The sequence below is a fragment of the Protopterus annectens genome, chromosome 12.part0, assembly GCF_019279795.1.
Source record: "Protopterus annectens isolate FY-2018-M chromosome 12.part0, PAN1.0, whole genome shotgun sequence".
In the NCBI taxonomy this organism is placed as follows: Eukaryota; Metazoa; Chordata; order Ceratodontiformes; family Protopteridae; genus Protopterus; species Protopterus annectens.
The window spans coordinates 32,714,748-32,733,591 of NC_056746.1; the positions used below are offsets into that span (position 1 = coordinate 32,714,748).

General features: G+C 37.1%; 1 protein-coding gene across 1 annotated transcript in view; it reads right to left on the reverse strand.

Moving 5' to 3' along the window:
- The window catches only part of LOC122816123, a 958,912-nt gene that overhangs the window by 59,181 nt on the left and 880,887 nt on the right, over positions 1 to 18,844 (reverse strand). Inside the window, exon 13 of the mRNA XM_044088882.1 lies at positions 2,262 to 2,424. Within this exon, the coding sequence (XP_043944817.1) occupies positions 2,262 to 2,424 (163 nt within the window). The remainder of the gene's footprint in view (positions 1 to 2,261; positions 2,425 to 18,844) is intronic.

The following is an 18,844-nucleotide window of genomic DNA, read 5'->3' on the forward strand; positions in this document are numbered from 1 at the left end:
AATTAAACACATATATCATTATTAAAATACATCTACATAAAAACGTGTCGTTACAATATACTGTAAATAAATAGATACAATACAAATGTTAATAAACATATGGTATGTGTAATTAAACACATACATCATTATTAAAATACATCTACATAAAAATGTGTCGTTACAATATACTGTAAATAAATAGATACAATACAAATGTTAATAAACATATGGTATGTGTAATTAAACACATATATCATTATTAAAATACATCTACATAAAAACGTGTCGTTACAATATACTGTAAATAAATAGATACAATACAAATGTTAATAAACATATGGTATGTGTAATTAAACACATATATCATTATTAAAATACATCTACATAAAAACGTGTCGTTACAATATACTGTAAATAAATAGATACAATACAACTGTTAATAAACATATGGTATGTGTAATTAAACACATACATCATTATTAAAATACATCTACATAAAAACGTGTCGTGACAATATAATGTAAATAAATAGATACAATACAAATGTTAATAAACATATGGTATGTGCAATTAAACACATACATCATTATTAAAATACATCTACATAAAAATGTGTTGTTACAATATAGTGTAAATAAATAGATGCAATACACATGTTAATAAACATATGGTATGTGTAATTAAACACATACATCATTATTAAAATACATCTACATAAAAATGTGTCGTTACAATATACTGTAAATAAATAGATACAATACACATGTTAATAAACATATGGTATGTGTAATTAAACACATACATCATTATTAAAATACATCTACATAAAAACGTGTTGTTACAATATACTGTAAATAAATAGATACAATACACATGTTAATAAACATATGGTATGTGTAATTAAACACATACATCATTATTAAAATAAATCTACATAAAAAAGTGTTGTTACAATATACTGTAAATAAATAGATACAATACAAATGTTAATAAACATATGGTATGTGTAAATAAACACATATATCATTATTAAAATACATCTACATAAAAACGTGTCGTTACAATATAGTGTAAATAAATAGATACAATACAAATGTTAATAAACATATGGTATGTGTAATTAAACACATATATCATTATTAAAAAAGGCAAATTCAATGTAATGTAGCACTGGACGATGTTGACATGTTATAAGTGCAAGAACATATTACTGATTAATTTAATTAATAAATCATGAAGTGGTTCTGACCTTAAGGGTGGCAAATATATTTACAAAGACTTATAACATTTTTCTTTGTGAATAAAATACATTTAAATTCTTCTTTAAGTGACCAATTTATTTTTTGAGATGGCAGCATTTCTGATTCAGTGAATGCAATAGATAAAAAGCAATTACACCCATTTCACATCACTTTCAGGAAAACAGGTCTGCACTTTGAAGGATACTATTACAGGTGCATCAGTGTTAGTAAAACAAAAAGCAGTTAACAAGAATTAAAATATTCTGCTATAAAGAATATCATTAAATACAAGTTTAATAGTACATTAAAAATAAAACCTACACACCCTACCATCTCACACCATTTATTCCCTGAATATATCATGATTTGGGGAAGTAATTAAATGATTCCTACAACAATCTCTTGATGTGGGATTTCAAGTCATTTTTGACATGGACTGCTGTAATATGACAGCAGTCTGAAATGTATATATGCGTCAGGAAGGGATATTTAAATGATTAAGCTCATTTGATCTTGAGCATTTACATTTACTACACAATTGAGGCTGATGCTGTCCAAGTCTTATGAAATACCACAATTAAAAAGTAATATTCTTAAGCACCATGATATTTAAACTTTCTACTATTTGTCAATGGGAGGTATTTTTTGATCCATGATGTTATTGGCTAACATTCTGAAACATAACATCGCCCTAGCGCTCTGAAACGTAACATCATCCTAGCGCTCTGAAACATAACATCACCCTAGTCTAGAACTTATCAGATACAGTGCTCCAAAGCACTGCACTTTGAAAACAGGCTGTTCTAAAAAAAAATCAGTGCTCATGTCCTGTCAGGTTGATTTTAATGGGATCATGCCTCTATTCTTTGTTTTAAATATTTTAAAGGAATGTTAACAACTCTTTTGATGAGTTCTTTTTTTTCAATACATTAATTAAACTAAGAGCACATAATTAAAATATTTAGAGCAATACAGAGATATAATAGCAACTTTCTATCCTCAAAGAGGTATTTTTATATCTTCAGAAAGTACACATACCGTGATACCATCCACTGAGAGTCATGCTGCATATATCATATTTAAGATCACATGACACAGTGACACCATTCTGGTTGGACACTTCTATCCTGTTTCCTTCCCTTCTAACAGACACTCCATTCTGCGTTAGTACTGTGTCGCTGGGTTTGCAGTTTTCATCAGTCTAGAGAGGAAAAATAAATCAAATCAAAATGATGTCATTTACAGACTGATCATTAAAGCACAGCAGTTTTAGAGCACTGTCTTTAGCACCTGTAGATTGGTTTGCTCACTGTCCAGTTATCCCATATGCAAACAGAATAGAGACAAACATAAAGCAGAGCCTACACATACATCTGCGGCACTTGGCTACTGACCTTTCCTCAGACTTACTGACTTAGTGAAATTCACATATATTTTGTGCTTTGGAACTACCATAATATATTTACCCACTCAAAACAAACACTGCTCTACAGAGTTAGGTGACCATCCCCTGCTCTGCTGTGTTCATCTGTGCAATCCAAGAAAGATGTTGCATTTTGCTAACCATAACTACAAATTTATACTGTATTTTGCACTTTTAAATTGTATTTTTGCTATATTGCTGATTTTTTAAAACTGTTCTTGCTGATTTGTTGCATATACTAGATTCAGGCCTACTGAATCTGGTTCTGTTTGTTAAATTGAGCACTAAACCAGGCTATCTTTTGTTGGAGACGGTCCCCTGCACCCTTCTGAGAGGAGAGTGTAGTTAGGACTCAACTTATTGAAGGTTACTGGTGCAGGGCTCCGTTTTGAATCTTTTTTATTGGTTAAATTGTTTAATTCAGTTTGCTCACTGTTGCTGCATAAGCCCTGTGCTTTTGCGGGGTTCAGCTTATTTTAACACAGCTCCACAGAGTTAGGCAACCAGCCATTGCTCTGCTGTACTTATCTGTTTATGCATAGCACACGTCTGTGCACTATCACGCACTACTGTGCAATGGGGGTAACCAATGGTGGTTACAGATGCAAAAACTTCAGTAGATTCATTTTCCCTTAGTAGCTGCCCATGATCCAGCTGAAAAGTCCTTAAATTGCACTTAGCTGCTCAGAGAGCACCTCAGCTGTGTATTTGCCCCTTAAACAGTCCCAAAACCACCAAATCTACAATAGTCCCACACCATTTAGAGAATCCCCACTAGTATAGACCCTTTATAGAGCACCCCATTAGTCTAGACCCCGTTTAGAGCACCCAGTTATATCACACCACTCCATTTTCTCTCCCCACTGTGAAAACAGGCTTTAACCTAGCATTATGGATGGTCAGTTTCTTTCCATTTCTCCTACTAACCTGATTGACATGGGTATCCTGAGGCAGTGTAGCAACTGCCCCATGTACACTGACAACCCTCTACTCCTAAATCACCCAAGTACAATTTGTGAGAGCTGCTTCTACACTAAGAATCTGGAATCCTTGCTCTCTTGCACACAAAACAGTAACACCGAACAGACTGCCAGCTCACATACTACATCTCCTATGCAAACCATGCACTCAAGACATAAACCATCATATGTGGAGGTACTCACCAGAAACCTACCTAGACACCTTCCAAGCACAAACATGCTACATTTAATACAGCACCTACAGCATGCAATTCACATAAAAACACAAGTACCAGTGTCTCACCAAATAAGCCGCTAAGGCAAAGCACATCTAAACCAAATTTTTTAGTCATAGATGACTCCATTGTGAGACACACAGATATCCTACTCACCAGGCTGTACAAGGAGATGGTTACGGTCAGCTGTCTATCAGGTACCAGGATCCATCAGATCACAAATGCATTCAAGTCTCTCAACAACAAGTACAGTTATGAGTCCGTCATAGTGCATATGTACCTCACTGGACTATATGAAGACAGACATGTTTGAGCTCTATGAATATGTGTCCTAGGCAGGTATGTCCCTAGACTTGAGTAGCATTCTACCCTCACCTAGGATAATACCATAATATAAACAAAAAATGATTGACTTCAATGGTTTACTATTGAAATCCCATAGTGCCAGTGATTGAACAGCACATGTTCTAAAGGGACTTTTCAAAGCGGCACAATGCCGAACCAGACTACAATGAATACACAATACCGAACGTACAGTGTAATTTGGTAGTCTGAGTTTGCTATTGTGAGTGGAGCTAGAGGTGCAGTGAGGAACAAGGAATTTACCTATTTCCTTATTGTAGTGCGATCTCAGAGTTGGTATATATAATTTGCAGGTGGGGGGGTGTGCAGCTCCCCACATGGTTGGTGCAGGGGGGCTTGCCCTCCTACAAAATTGTAACAACCATGTGCCATTGACTTGACAGTCTAATGTTAAGGTATGCTACATAGTTTGAGTGACTGACATCACCTAATGCTATGTTGAATACATTGAACTACAGTGGATGGTTAATTCTGTTCTGATATTTTGCCTTTTTGATGTTATGTATTTCCACATTTTGGCTCAATACTTTCATCGGCTGATCATTGCATTTTCCACATTTCAATAGTAAACCGACTTCAACAACTGGCTTCATTTCTAGTGTCATTCTAAGGGGATCCAGTTCTTGTCTGTCTGGGATGACATGGTTGATGGCCCATGCTGCTTTGCCAGAGATGGTCTTCAACTGTCAGCTCTAGGCTTTCGGTTACTGTGTAAGGCACATGGCTCCCCATAGTGCCTTTTTTAGGCAAGGTCTCAAAAACAAAATTTCTGATGTGAAAATATCACTCACAAATAAATTAAAGGTTATGCTGTAAATGCTAGGAGTTTAAATCAGAAACTGCACACTCTGGAAGCACTCCTCTCCCTGGAGGATGTTGACATCTGTGCAGTCACAGAAACTTGGTTCAAGGCCAAAGAAAGATACCGTGGCCTTGCAAGGCTACAGTGCCTTTCACACTTTCAGACCACAAAATGAACATGTGAGAACCAAAGGAGGAGTATCTATCATCATCAAAGATAAATACACTTTAAACTGGTTAGGCAGGAAAACTCCATGGAGTTACTTCAAGTTCAACTAACTGTGGGTAAGACATAGGTAACCTCCAAACCCTGGACCTCACTCATTTTGAATTTGTAAAAGGTAGATCATGTCTACTAAACCTGATTGACTTCTTTGAAGCAGTCACTAGAGCCGTAGATGAGGGGAAGGTAGTGCACACAGCCTATCTTGACCTTGCCAAGGCTTTCAATACCATCTCCCATTCTGAATATAGATGAACTCACTAAACTGGGCATAAATCTCTATGTCACAAGATGGGTGGCCAACTGGCTCACTGACAGAACCCACACAGCAAAAGTAGCTGACTCCAAGTCCGACTTCGGTCCTGGATCCTCTCCTGTTTGGCATCTACTTCTCTGAAGTACAAGCCAACACAGAAGGTCTTTGGCGTACAAAGTTTGCAAATGACTGCAAACTGGGAGCCATAATTGAATCACCTAATGATGTAGACATTCTACAAAAGGGCCTCACAAAGACAGATGCTTGGTGTCAAAGTCATGGCCTCAAGCTCAATGCTAAGAGGTGCATTGTCATCCTCCTTGGGAATACTCAGTACCCATGAACTACCACATAGGCGGTAGCTCACTAAACTGAAAGTGTGATAAGAGACCTCAGGACAGAGGGGGATTTTGATAACCACATTGCCACAGTAGTCATGAAATCCTTCTACGTGGCACACCTCATCACAAAAGGGTTCTCCTCTAGAAAAAGGGAGGTCATTGTTCCTCTCTACTCATCCCTCATCAGACACATTATAGAGTACAATGCCCCATTTGGCATGTATCTCACAAGACACCTACAGCAATTGGAAAGACCACAGAAATACCTTACTAAGAGGATTACTGGCCTCAAACAGATGCCATATGCAGACTGTCTCAAAAAACTAGAGCTCTACTCCATCGCATATCACCTACTCAGAGACGATCTTTGCCTAACATACAAAGCTATGTCAAACCCGGAGCTGTTGGACATGCTACACTTAAAGAAATCCCAATCTCTCTGAACCATACACTCCAGGGACTTAAACAGAACATGCTGGAGGGATAGATCCCTGTCCCAGAGACTTCCCATACTCTGGAACAAACTATCCATTCATGTCAAGCAAAGCTCCTCATTGGCCCTCATTAAGAAAAACTTTGACGATTGGATGGGAAATAATTTTCTTGGGTGGGGAAAGCCAGGGAACCTTTTTGGCTTGGCTTATATAGGACCAAGGGCTGATAACCTAGTATCTACCTATGCACCTATGAACCCAAGACCCCCTCCCTTCAAGTCATTGCTAGCTAAAAGTCCCCTTCAATGAACCAAGATATCCATGCTGTTTATTTGGACATACTTGAGTCAATCAAATTATGATGAAACACTCTAGTCATGGGTGATTTTAACTATCCCTCCATTGACTGGGTACCAGCATGCTTGCAAAAAGGTTCCTGGACTTTGTAACACTAATGCCCTGAAAAAAATAGTATACTGTCACAAAAGGGAATACTGCCAGTCCAGCTTGCTGGAATTTTGTAAATAATTATATGTCATTTGTGAATATTAATATGATTTATATAAACATGTGTGTGACAGAGGCAGATACTGCCAGCCCAGCTAGCTGGAATTTTGTAAATAATTATATGTCATGTGTGAATATTAATATGATTTATATAGAAGTGTGACATACTACCAGCACAGCTGTCTAAGTGGTTGTGTGTTATTTGTGAACAGCAACATGATTCATATGTTGTGTTACAAATATATTACAACTGTATGTCATATTGTATAGACATGTGCTGAAGATATATGTTTATACACTATTGTAATTGTTTAGATGTATGTATTTTAACAGGGGAGACTGAAACTTCAGAAGAATGGTTGCGGTTAAGTTACTTCATAGCTGGACTATAAACAAAATATGTTATCTCTCGGTTTCAGTGCAGTAACAGACACAGTGTCTAGAACCAGAAGTTTTATTGTATTGCCTTTACATATTGAAGAATGCAAATTATTTTATGACTTCCACCATTTGACAAAATATCTAAGAAGGCCCTTGTTTATGTGTTTTCAGAGGGATATGCTAAATGCTGGTAGTTCTAGCAATGGTGGTTTAGCTGGGAACTGATAGTCAGATGACAAGAACTGATGTCATCCTGCAAGTATCCTGGCAACAATATTTGAGATATTAATTTAAGAACTCTCTGAGAGAGAGAGACAGTGTATTTTGTATTTTGTCTTTGACCTGCCAGCATTAGCTTGGACAACCCACTCATCACATCTGTCTTTCCTGGCTCTGTAAATAAGTTAACTAGGGTACAGTAATTTCTTTTAGATTCAGTAAGGAATATACTAAAGATTAGTTTAGATGTTTTCTGTATTTATTTGAGACTGTCCTGTAATCTTGTTTTAAATATTTCCTGTGATTTTGAACTCTGAAGTTACTGTGATGATTTACTGAGAATTTTCTTGTTCTTTTATTTATTACTAAATATGTTTAAAATATATTTAAACTATATATTTATATTTAAACCTATCATTGTGGCTGATATTTGTGAGACATATTTAAGCTCTTAGAGTACTTTCATATCTATTTGGTGACACTGTGCAGGCCACTCCTAACAGCCTTGCTCTTGGACAAACTACCATTTGGATTGACATTACACAGTAGGATTGACCACCCTTAGCTAAGGACCTTAAAGTAGCTGATAAGTAGTGGCTAGTGGCAGTGAAAACTACTTTATAGTCTGGACAGAAGGGGGAAAAGCTAGTAAACCTGTGCCAGCCTTTCCCAGATGTGTGTGTGTGTGTGTGTGTGTGTGTGTGTGTGTGTGTGTGTGTGTGTGTGTGTGTGTGTGTGTGTGTGTGTGTGTGTGTGTTTGTGTATAAATCAAACCTCAAAGTATGTGTGTATCAGCTACTTGGGCATGGACACCAAGCACTGGTTAGGCAGAGAAGGTGCTGGAGGTCTTGGTTTGGACACTCTGGTGAGATGTCAACCCTATAGCTGTGCCAGTGGAGAGTCTTATTGGGGATCTAGAGAAAGAGGGAGAAACCAGCCCAAGACTGACTGTGGTCTTTGTGTGCTCTTAAGGGAAATTGCACTTTACTGTGTGTGTACTTGTCATCCTCCCAGTGTGTACATTCCCCAGTGTTGCCAGTGGTGAGGATTGAGGTTCCTTGATTACTGGGCCAGTGCTGGGACATCACATATTGAACCCCACAAGGGGCTCAGATATTCTCGACCTGGTCCTCACCAGCATGAGTGACCTTTGCACCACCACAAGTATAGGACCCTCACAGGTTAAATCGGATCACAAATCAGTCACATTTGAAGTAGCTGTAACACATGAATCCTTCTTAGGTGAAATCAGGCTAAAAAATGTTCACCAAAGATAATTATATCCTCCTAAGGGGTAGCATAAATAACTTTCAGGCTCCTGTTCCCACAGATGGCATTGACAGCTATACTAAGGTATACACAAATGCCCTGTACAAACACTTATGCAAATGTATTGACACAGCTGTACCTGATAGGATCAAAGCAAGATCCTCAAGAAAAAACAAGCCTCCCTGGTAGACATCTAGCATTAATAAGTTATACAACAAGAGGAAGAAGTTGCTTTCTATGAATAAAAAAGAGAGGTCCCAGCACTGGAAGAACATACTCCTCTGCTTGAACAAACAAATAAGACAACTTGTAAAATCCTCTGAGGGCAACTTTGAAAAAAATTACCAACCATAGTTAAAAATAACCATAAGGTATTTGTTAGCTATATTTGTAACCTAAAAGGTAGGACCCAGACGTGTACTGAATTAGCTGTGGATATCACACACACACTGATCCTGCAAAAATAGCTAACCTATTAGCTGGTAGGTTTGGTGAAAATTTCAGCCCCCTGTCCCCTCCAAACTTTCCACAAAGCATTCCCTCTTCATTTTGCTCACCTTGAATCTCCAAAGAGCAAGTCATTACTTGCTCTCTCCAAGGCCAAAAACTCAGCCTCTACGGGACTGGATGGCATCCCAGGTTGCATTTTAAATGGTCAAAAACATGAGTTAGCAACTCTGTTAGGTACTTTCTTCAACCACAGCCTGAGTACTGGTTTTGTCCCTGCTGAATGGAAAACAGCAACCATCATCTCCCTTCATAAACTGGATACAGCAACAAACCCTGGGAAGTACAGACAGATCAGCTTAACCAGCCTTATCTGTAAGGCCATGGAACGAATCATCATGGACCCTATAAATAAGGATATAGGTGATCTACAAACCCTTGATCCATCACAGTTTGTTTTTTTTCAAAAGTAGGTTATGTCTATTAAACCTGGTGGACTTCTTCGAAAGTGTCACCAGAGCCACAGATGAAGGCAAATCTGTACATACAGCCTACCTTGACTTAACAAAGGTCTTCAACACAATCCCCCATTCAGGTATCATTAATAAACTCTCCCAGTTGAATATCAACCCTTATATCATCAGATGGGTTGCTAACTATCAGCTGACAGACCACACTTGTTCAGACTTGGGGAGTTTACCTCAGCCAGCAGACCTGTCACCAGTGGGGTTCAACAGGGGTCAGTGCTGGCCCCCCTAATGCTTGAAATATACTTCTGCTCAGAAGTTCAGGCCAAAACAGAGGGGTTGTGGCTGACTAAGTATGCTGATGACTGCAGATTAGGTGCAATAACTGAATCTTCAAATGATGTCAATATACTTCAAGAGGGACTTACACAAACCAATGATTGGTGCCAAAGACATGGACTCAAACTCAATACAAAAAAATGCATTATTATCTCTTTGGTAAAAACAATATCTTGCAGACTATCATATAAATAAAAGTAACAACTCAGTAGTGAGAAACTTGGGAAAGCAAGTTGCATGTAACCTAAACTTCGGACCAACATGTGTCTACTGCGGTAAGGAAGGCATTCTACATTGCACACCTCATTAGCAAAGGCATTGCCTCAACAATGAAAGAGGTCATAACACCTTTGTACTCAACCTCCATCAGACCAATAATTGAGTAAGTGCTCCCTTTGGTAATGCACCTTACCAGGCACCTGCAGCAACTTGAGAGACACCTGAGATTCCTAACCAAGAAAATTTAGGGGATCCAGCACATCATACACTGACAGACTTGAAGTCACTGTCACTGTACTTAGTACCATACATATTACTTAGACAAGACTTGTGCCTGGCCTACAGAGCAATCTCAGATTCAAACCTAATGGAATTACTGTACATCTGCAAATCAAATGGGTCAAGAGTCACCTGCTCCAGGGACCTTAACCTGGCCTGCGACATAAATAGAACCTGCTCAGAGTTTGCCACTCCTCTGGAATAGGCTACCAGATCACATCAAACAAAGCTCCTTTATGACCCTGTTTAAGTGTAGCCTGGAAGACTGGATGGAAAACTGTAAATTCTTGCTGGGGATTTCTCCTATGACCCTCCTAGATATGGGCAGTTGTTACTAAGATTTTGAGTTTAGGCAAGATCCTTTTTATTGGGTTTCCCTAGTATTATATTGGGTAAACACAGATAGGCTTATAAAGACCTTCAGATCAATAGCCCAGTAACCACCTATGAAGAATCACCCTTACAGCACTACATTCTGGATAATTTAAGTGATTTGCAAAAATCAGTGGAACAAGTTATTTTCCCTTTACTCAAAGAATTGTAGGAATCTTCTAGAAAGAGGCAATGTAATGCATGTTCAGATACTTTTTACCTTTCTGACATCACTTGGTCCTGTGCTATGGTATATGTAATCAGCTGTAAAAAGTACAGTTGTGTAAGCAAACTTAAAGTAATAGCAGGTGTTCAAATGATTACTGCTGCAGTAAGCTTAGCTATATGGGTTATCCTGCCAAGGATATAACAGCTGGAAAGCTTCCAAAGCTTCACAGCACTTCCACATGCAGAAGCCAATGGTCATCTCAAGCTGAGCAGACTAAAAGGACTGTTTCGGGCAGTAGCATAGCAAGGGTGGGGAAAAGTGGCATGTAATCCAGGCAGAACCTGTTAGAGGGGGCAATATGAGTGCCATTCCTGCATTCTTTCAGTATCTGCTTTTATGAAATATCAGTACAGAAAGAAACTTTTTTGTGCTGTTACTGGTAGACTGGGGGCATGTGCTTCAGACTGCTATAAGCAGTCTATCAGAGCATTTCAATATGAGCACAAGAGGATAGGATGCTAGATCAGGGACCGGCACAGGGTGCTGGGTGAGCCAGCTCCGCTTTTGGGTATGGGTGCCAAGCTCTTCAGAGCATTCATTCCAACATAAAGAGGGAGGCTGAGCTCTGATAGGACAATGCTATGAACAACAAACAATAAAAGTCCATTTTGGTGAAAACAGCACACCAAAAACCACACAGTGGGGTAGAAGGGAGGGAGCTACTACTGCAACAGTGATCATGTGAACATCTAATGTTACGGTGTGTTTCCTTAACAGTGATCATGTGAACATCTAATGTTATGGTGTGTTTCCTTAACAGTGATCACTTGAACATCTAATGTTCTGGTGTGTTTACTTAACATTGATCATTTGAACAGCTAAGATTACGGTGTGTTTCCTTAACAGTGATCATGTGAACATCTAATGTTATGGTGTGTTTCCTTAACAGTGATCATGTGAACATCTAATGTTACGATGTGTTTCCTTAACAGTGATCATTTGAACATCTAATGTTACAGGGTGTTTCCTTAACAGAGATCATGTGAATATCTAATGTTATGGTGTGTTTCCTTAACAGTGATCATGGGAACATCTAATGTTACGGTGTGTTTCCTTAACAGTGATCATGGGAACATCTAATGTTACTGTGTGTTTCCTTAACAGTCATCATGTGAACATCTAATGTTACGGTGTGTTTACTTAACAGTGATCATTTGAGCATCTAATGTTATGGTGTGTATACGTATACTTAACAGTGATCATGTGAACATCTAAGGTTACGGTCTGTTTCCTTAACAGTGATCATGTGAACATCTAATGTTATGGTGTGTTTCCTTAACAGTGATCATGTGAACATCTAATATTATGGTGTGTTTCCCTAACAGTGATCATTTGAACATCTAATGTTACAGTGTGTTTCCTTAACAGTGATCATGTGAACATCTAATGCTACGGTGTGTTTCCTTAACAGTAATCATGTGAACATCTAATGTTACAGTGTGTTTCCTTAACAGTGATCATGTGAACATCTAATGCTACGGTGTGTTTCCTTAACAGTAATCATGTGAACATCTAATGTTACAGTGTGTTTCCTTAACAGTGATCATGTAAACATCTAATGTTACGGTGTGTTTCCTTAACAGTGATCATGTGAACATCTAATGTTACGGTGTGTTTCCTTAACAGTGATCATGTGAACATCTAATGTTATGGTGTGTTTCCTTAACAGTCATTATGTGAACATATAATGGTACAGTGTGTTTCCTTAACAGTGATCATGTGAACATCTAATGTTATGGTGTGTTTCCTTAACAGAGATCATATGAACATCTAATGTTACGGTGCGTTTCCTTAACAGTGATCATTTGAGCATCTAATGTTACGGTGTGTTTCCTTAACAGTGATCATGTGAACATCTAATGTTACGGTGTGTTTCCTTAACAGTGATCATTTGAAAATCTAATATTACGGTGTGTTTCCTTAACAGTGATCATGTGAACATCTAATGTTACGGTGTATTTCCTTAACAGTGATCATGTGAACATCTAATCTTACGGTGTGTTTCCTTAACAGTGATGATGTGAACATCTAATGTTACGGTGTGTTTCCTTAACAGTGATAATGTGAATATCTAATGTTACGGTGTGTTTCCTTAACAGTGATCATGTGAACATCTAATGTTACGGTGTGTTTCCTTAACAGTGATCATGTGAACATCTAATGTTACAGTGTGTTTCCAAAACAGTGATCATGTGAACATCTAATGTTACGGTGTGTTTCCTTAACAGTGATCATTTTAACATCTAATGTTACGGTGTTTCCTTAACAGTGATCATGTGAACATCTAATGTTATGGTGTGTTTCCTTAATAGTGATCATTTGAACATCTAATGTTATGGTGTGTTTCTTTTACAGTGATCATGTGAACATCTAATGTTATGGTGTGTTTCCTCATGTGAACATCTAATGTTATGGTGTGTTTCCTTTACAGTGATCATGTGAACATCTAATGTTATGGTGTGTTTCCTTAACAGTGATCATTTGAACATCAAATGTTATGGTGTGTTTCCTTAACAGTGATCATTTGAACATCTAATGTTATGGTGTGTTTCCTTAACAGTGATCATTTGAACATCTAATGTTATGGTGTGTTTACTTAACAGTGATCATTTGAACATCTAATGTCACGGTGTGTTTACCTAACAGTGGTCATTTGAACATCTAATGTTATGGTGTGTTTACTTAACAGTGATCATTTGAACATCTAATGTTACGGTGTGTTTCCTTAACAGTGATCATGTGAACATCTGATGTCATGCTGTGTTTCCTTAACAGTCATCATGTGAACATCTAATGTTATGGTGTGTTTCCTTAACAGTCATCATGTGAACATCTAATGTTACGGTGTGTTTCCTTAACAGTCATCATGTGAACATCTAATGTTACGGTGTGTTTCCTTAACACTCATCATGTGAACATCTAATGTTACGGTGTGTTTCCTTAACAGTGATCATTTGAACATCTAATGTTATATTGTGTTTCCTTAACAGTCATCATGTGAACATCTAATGTTACGATGTGTTTCCTTAACAGTGATCATGTGAACATCTAATGTTACGGTGTGTTTCCTTAACAGTGATCATGTGAACATCTAATATTACGGTGTGTTTCATTAACAGTGATCATGTGAACATCTAATGTTACAGAGTGTTTCTTTAAAAGTGATCATGTGAACATCTAATGTTACGGTGTGTTTCCTTAACAGTGATCATGTGAACATCTAATGTTACGGTGTGTTTCCTTAACAGTGATCATGTGAACATCTAATGTTACGGTGTGTTTCCTTAACAGTGATCATTTGAACATCTAATGTTACGTTGTGTTCCTTAACAGTGATCATGTGAACATCTAATGTTACGGTGTGCTTCCTTAACAGTGATCATTTGAACATCTAATGTTATGGTTTTTATTTAACAGTGATCAGTGGAACATCTAATGTTATGGTGTGTTTCCTTAACAGTGATCATTTGAACATCTAATGTTACAGTGTGTTTACTTAACAGTGATCATGTGAACATCTAATGTTATGGTGTGTTTCCTTAGTGATCATTTGAACATCTAATTTTATGGTGTGTTTCCTTAACAGTGATCATGTGAACATCTATTGTTGTGGTGTGTTTCCTTAACAGTGATCATTTGAACATCTAATGTTATGGTGTGTTTACTTAACAGTGATCATTTGAAGATCTAATGTTATGGTGTGTTTCCTTAACAGGCATCATGTGAACATCTAATGTTATGGTGTGTTTCCTTAACAGTCATTATGTGAACATATAATGGTACAGTGTGTTTCCTTAACAGTCATCATGTGAACATCTAATGTTACGGTGTGTTTCCTTAACAGTGATCATTTGAACATCTAATGTTACGGTGTGTTTCCTTAACAGTCATCATGTGAACATCTAATGTTACGGTGTGTTTCCTTAACAGTGATCATGTGAACATCTAATGTTATGGTGTGTTTCCTTAACAATGATCATGTGAACATCTAATGTTACGGTGTGTTTCCTTAACAGTGATCATGTGCACATCTAATGTTATGGTGTGTTTCCTTAACAGTGATCATTTGAACATCTGATGTTATGCTGTGTTTCCTTAACAGTCATCATGTGAACATCTAATGTTTTGGTGTGTTTCCTTAACAGTCATCATGTGAACATCTAATGTTACGGTGTGTTTCCTAAACAGTCATCATGTGAACATCTAATGTTACGGTGTGTTTCCTTAACAGTCATCATGTGAACATCTAATGTTACGTGTGTTTCCTTAACAGTGATCATTTGAACATCTAATGGTATGGTGTGTTTCCTTAACAGTCATCATGGGAAAATCTAATGTTACGATGTGTTTCCTTAACAGTGATCATGTGAACATCTATTGTTGTGGTGTGTTTCCTTAACAGTGATCATTTGAACATCTAATGTTATGGTGTGTTTACTTAACAGTGATCATTTGAAGATCTAATGTTATGGTGTGTTTCCTTAACAGGCATCATGTGAACATCTAATGTTATGGTGTGTTTCCTTAACAGTCATTATGTGAACATATAATGGTACAGTGTGTTTCCTTAACAGTCATCATGTGAACATCTAATGTTACGGTGTGTTTCCTTAACAGTGATCATTTGAACATCTAATGTTACGGTGTGTTTCCTTAACAGTCATCATGTGAACATCTAATGTTACGGTGTGTTTCCTTAACAGTGATCATGTGAACATCTAATGTTATGGTGTGTTTCCTTAACAATGATCATGTGAACATCTAATGTTACGGTGTGTTTCCTTAACAGTGATCATGTGCACATCTAATGTTATGGTGTGTTTCCTTAACAGTGATCATTTGAACATCTGATGTTATGCTGTGTTTCCTTAACAGTCATCATGTGAACATCTAATGTTTTGGTGTGTTTCCTTAACAGTCATCATGTGAACATCTAATGTTACGGTGTGTTTCCTAAACAGTCATCATGTGAACATCTAATGTTACGGTGTGTTTCCTTAACAGTCATCATGTGAACATCTAATGTTACGGTGTGTTTCCTTAACAGTGATCATTTGAACATCTAATGGTATGGTGTGTTTCCTTAACAGTCATCATGGGAAAATCTAATGTTACGATGTGTTTCCTTAACAGTGATCATGTGAACATCTATTGTTGTGGTGTGTTTCCTTAACAGTGATCATTTGAACATCTAATGTTATGGTGTGTTTACTTAACAGTGATCATTTGAAGATCTAATGTTATGGTGTGTTTCCTTAACAGGCATCATGTGAACATCTAATGTTATGGTGTGTTTCCTTAACAGTCATTATGTGAACATATAATGGTACAGTGTGTTTCCTTAACAGTCATCATGTGAACATCTAATGTTACGGTGTGTTTCCTTAACAGTGATCATTTGAACATCTAATGTTACGGTGTGTTTCCTTAACAGTCATCATGTGAACATCTAATGTTACGGTGTGTTTCCTTAACAGTGATCATGTGAACATCTAATGTTCTGGTGTGTTTCCTTAACAATGATCATGTGAACATCTAATGTTACGGTGTGTTTCCTTAACAGTGATCATGTGCACATCTAATGTTATGGTGTGTTTCCTTAACAGTGATCATTTGAACATCTGATGTTATGCTGTGTTTCTTTAACAGTCATCATGTGAACATCTAATGTTTTGGTGTGTTTCCTTAACAGTCATCATGTGAACATCTAATGTTACGGTGTGTTTCCTAAACAGTCATCATGTGAACATCTAATGTTACGGTGTGTTTCCATAACAGTCATCATGTGAACATCTAATGTTACGGTGTGTTTCCTTAACAGTGATCATTTGAACATCTAATGGTATGGTGTGTTTCCTTAACAGTCATCATGGGAAAATCTAATGTTATGATGTGTTTCCTTAACAGTGATCATGTGAACATCTATTGTTGTGGTGTGTTTCCTTAACAGTGATCATTTGAACATCTAATGTTATGGTGTGTTTACTTAACAGTGATCATTTGAAGATCTAATGTTATGGTGTGTTTCCTTAACAGGCATCATGTGAACATCTAATGTTATGGTGTGTTTCCTTAACAGTGATCATTTGAACATCTGATGTTATGCTGTGTTTCCTTAACAGTCATCATGTGAACATCTAATGTTTTGGTGTGTTTCCTTAACAGTCATCATGTGAACATCTAATGTTACGGTGTGTTTCCTAAACAGTCATCATGTGAACATCTAATGTTACGGTGTGTTTCCTTAACAGTCATCATGTGAACATCTAATGTTACGGTGTGTTTCCTTAACAGTGATCATTTGAACATCTAATGGTATGGTGTGTTTCCTTAACAGTCATCATGGGAAAATCTAATGTTACGATGTGTTTCCTTAACAGTGATCATGTGAACATCTAATGTTAAGGTGTGTTTCCTTAACAGTGATCATGTGGATATCTAATGTTACGGTGTGTTTCCTTAACAGTGATCATGTGAACATCTAATGTTATGGTGTGTTTCCTTAACAGTAATCCTGTGAACATCTAATGTTACGGTGTGTTTCCTTAACAGTGATCATGTGAACATCTAATGTTACGGTGTGTTTCCTTAACAGTGATCATGTGAACATCTAATGTTACGGTGTGTTTCCTTAACAGTGATCATGTGAACATCTAATGTTACGGTGTGTTTCCTTAACAGTGAACATTTGAACATCTAATGTTACGTTGTGTTCCTTAACAGTGATCATTTGAGCATCTAATGTTACGGTGTGTTTCCTTAACAGTGATCATGTGAACATCTAATGTTACGGTGTGTTTCCTTAACAGTGATCATTTGAAAATCTAATATTACGGTGTGTTTCCTTAACAGTGATCATGTGAACATCTAATGTTACGGTGTATTTCCTTAACAGTGATCATGTGAACATCTAATCTTACGGTGTGTTTCCTTAACAGTGATGATGTGAACATCTAATGTTACGGTGTGTTTCCTTAACAGTGATAATGTGAATATCTAATGTTACGGTGTGTTTCCTTAACAGTGATCATGTGAACATCTAATGTTACGGAGTGTTTCCTTAACAGTGATCATGTGAACATCTAATGTTACGGTGTGTTTCCCAAACAGTGATCATGTGAACATCTAATGTTACGGTGTGTTTCCTTAACAGTGATCATTTTAACATCTAATGTTACGGTGTTTCCTTAACAGTGATCATGTGAACATCTAATGTTATGGTGTGTTTCCTTAATAGTGATCATTTGAACATCTAATGTTATGGTGTGTTTCCTTTACAGTGATCATGTGAACATCTAATGTTATGGTGTGTTTCCTCATGTGAACATCTAATGTTATGGTGTGTTTCCTTAACAGTGATCATTTGAACATCAAATGTTATGGTGTGTTTCCTTAACAGTGATCATTTGAACATCTAATGTTATGGTGTGTTTCCTTAACAGTGATCATTTGAACATCTAATGTTATGGTGTGTTTACTTAACAGTGATCATTTGAACATCTAATGTCACGGTGTGTTTACCTAACAGTGGTCATTTGAACATCTAATGTTACGGTGTGTTTCCTTAACAGTGATCATGTGAACATCTGATGTCATGCTGTGTTTCCTTAATAGTCATCATGTGAACATCTAATGTTATGGTGTGTTTCCTTAACAGTCATCATGTGAACATCTAATGTTACGGTGTGTTTCCTTAACAGTCATCATGTGAACATCTAATGTTACGGTGTGTTTCCTTAACACTCATCATGTGAACATCTAATGTTACGGTGTGTTTCCTTAACAGTGATCATTTGAACATCTAATGTTATGGTGTGTTTCCTTAACAGTCATCATGTGAACATCTAATGTTACGAT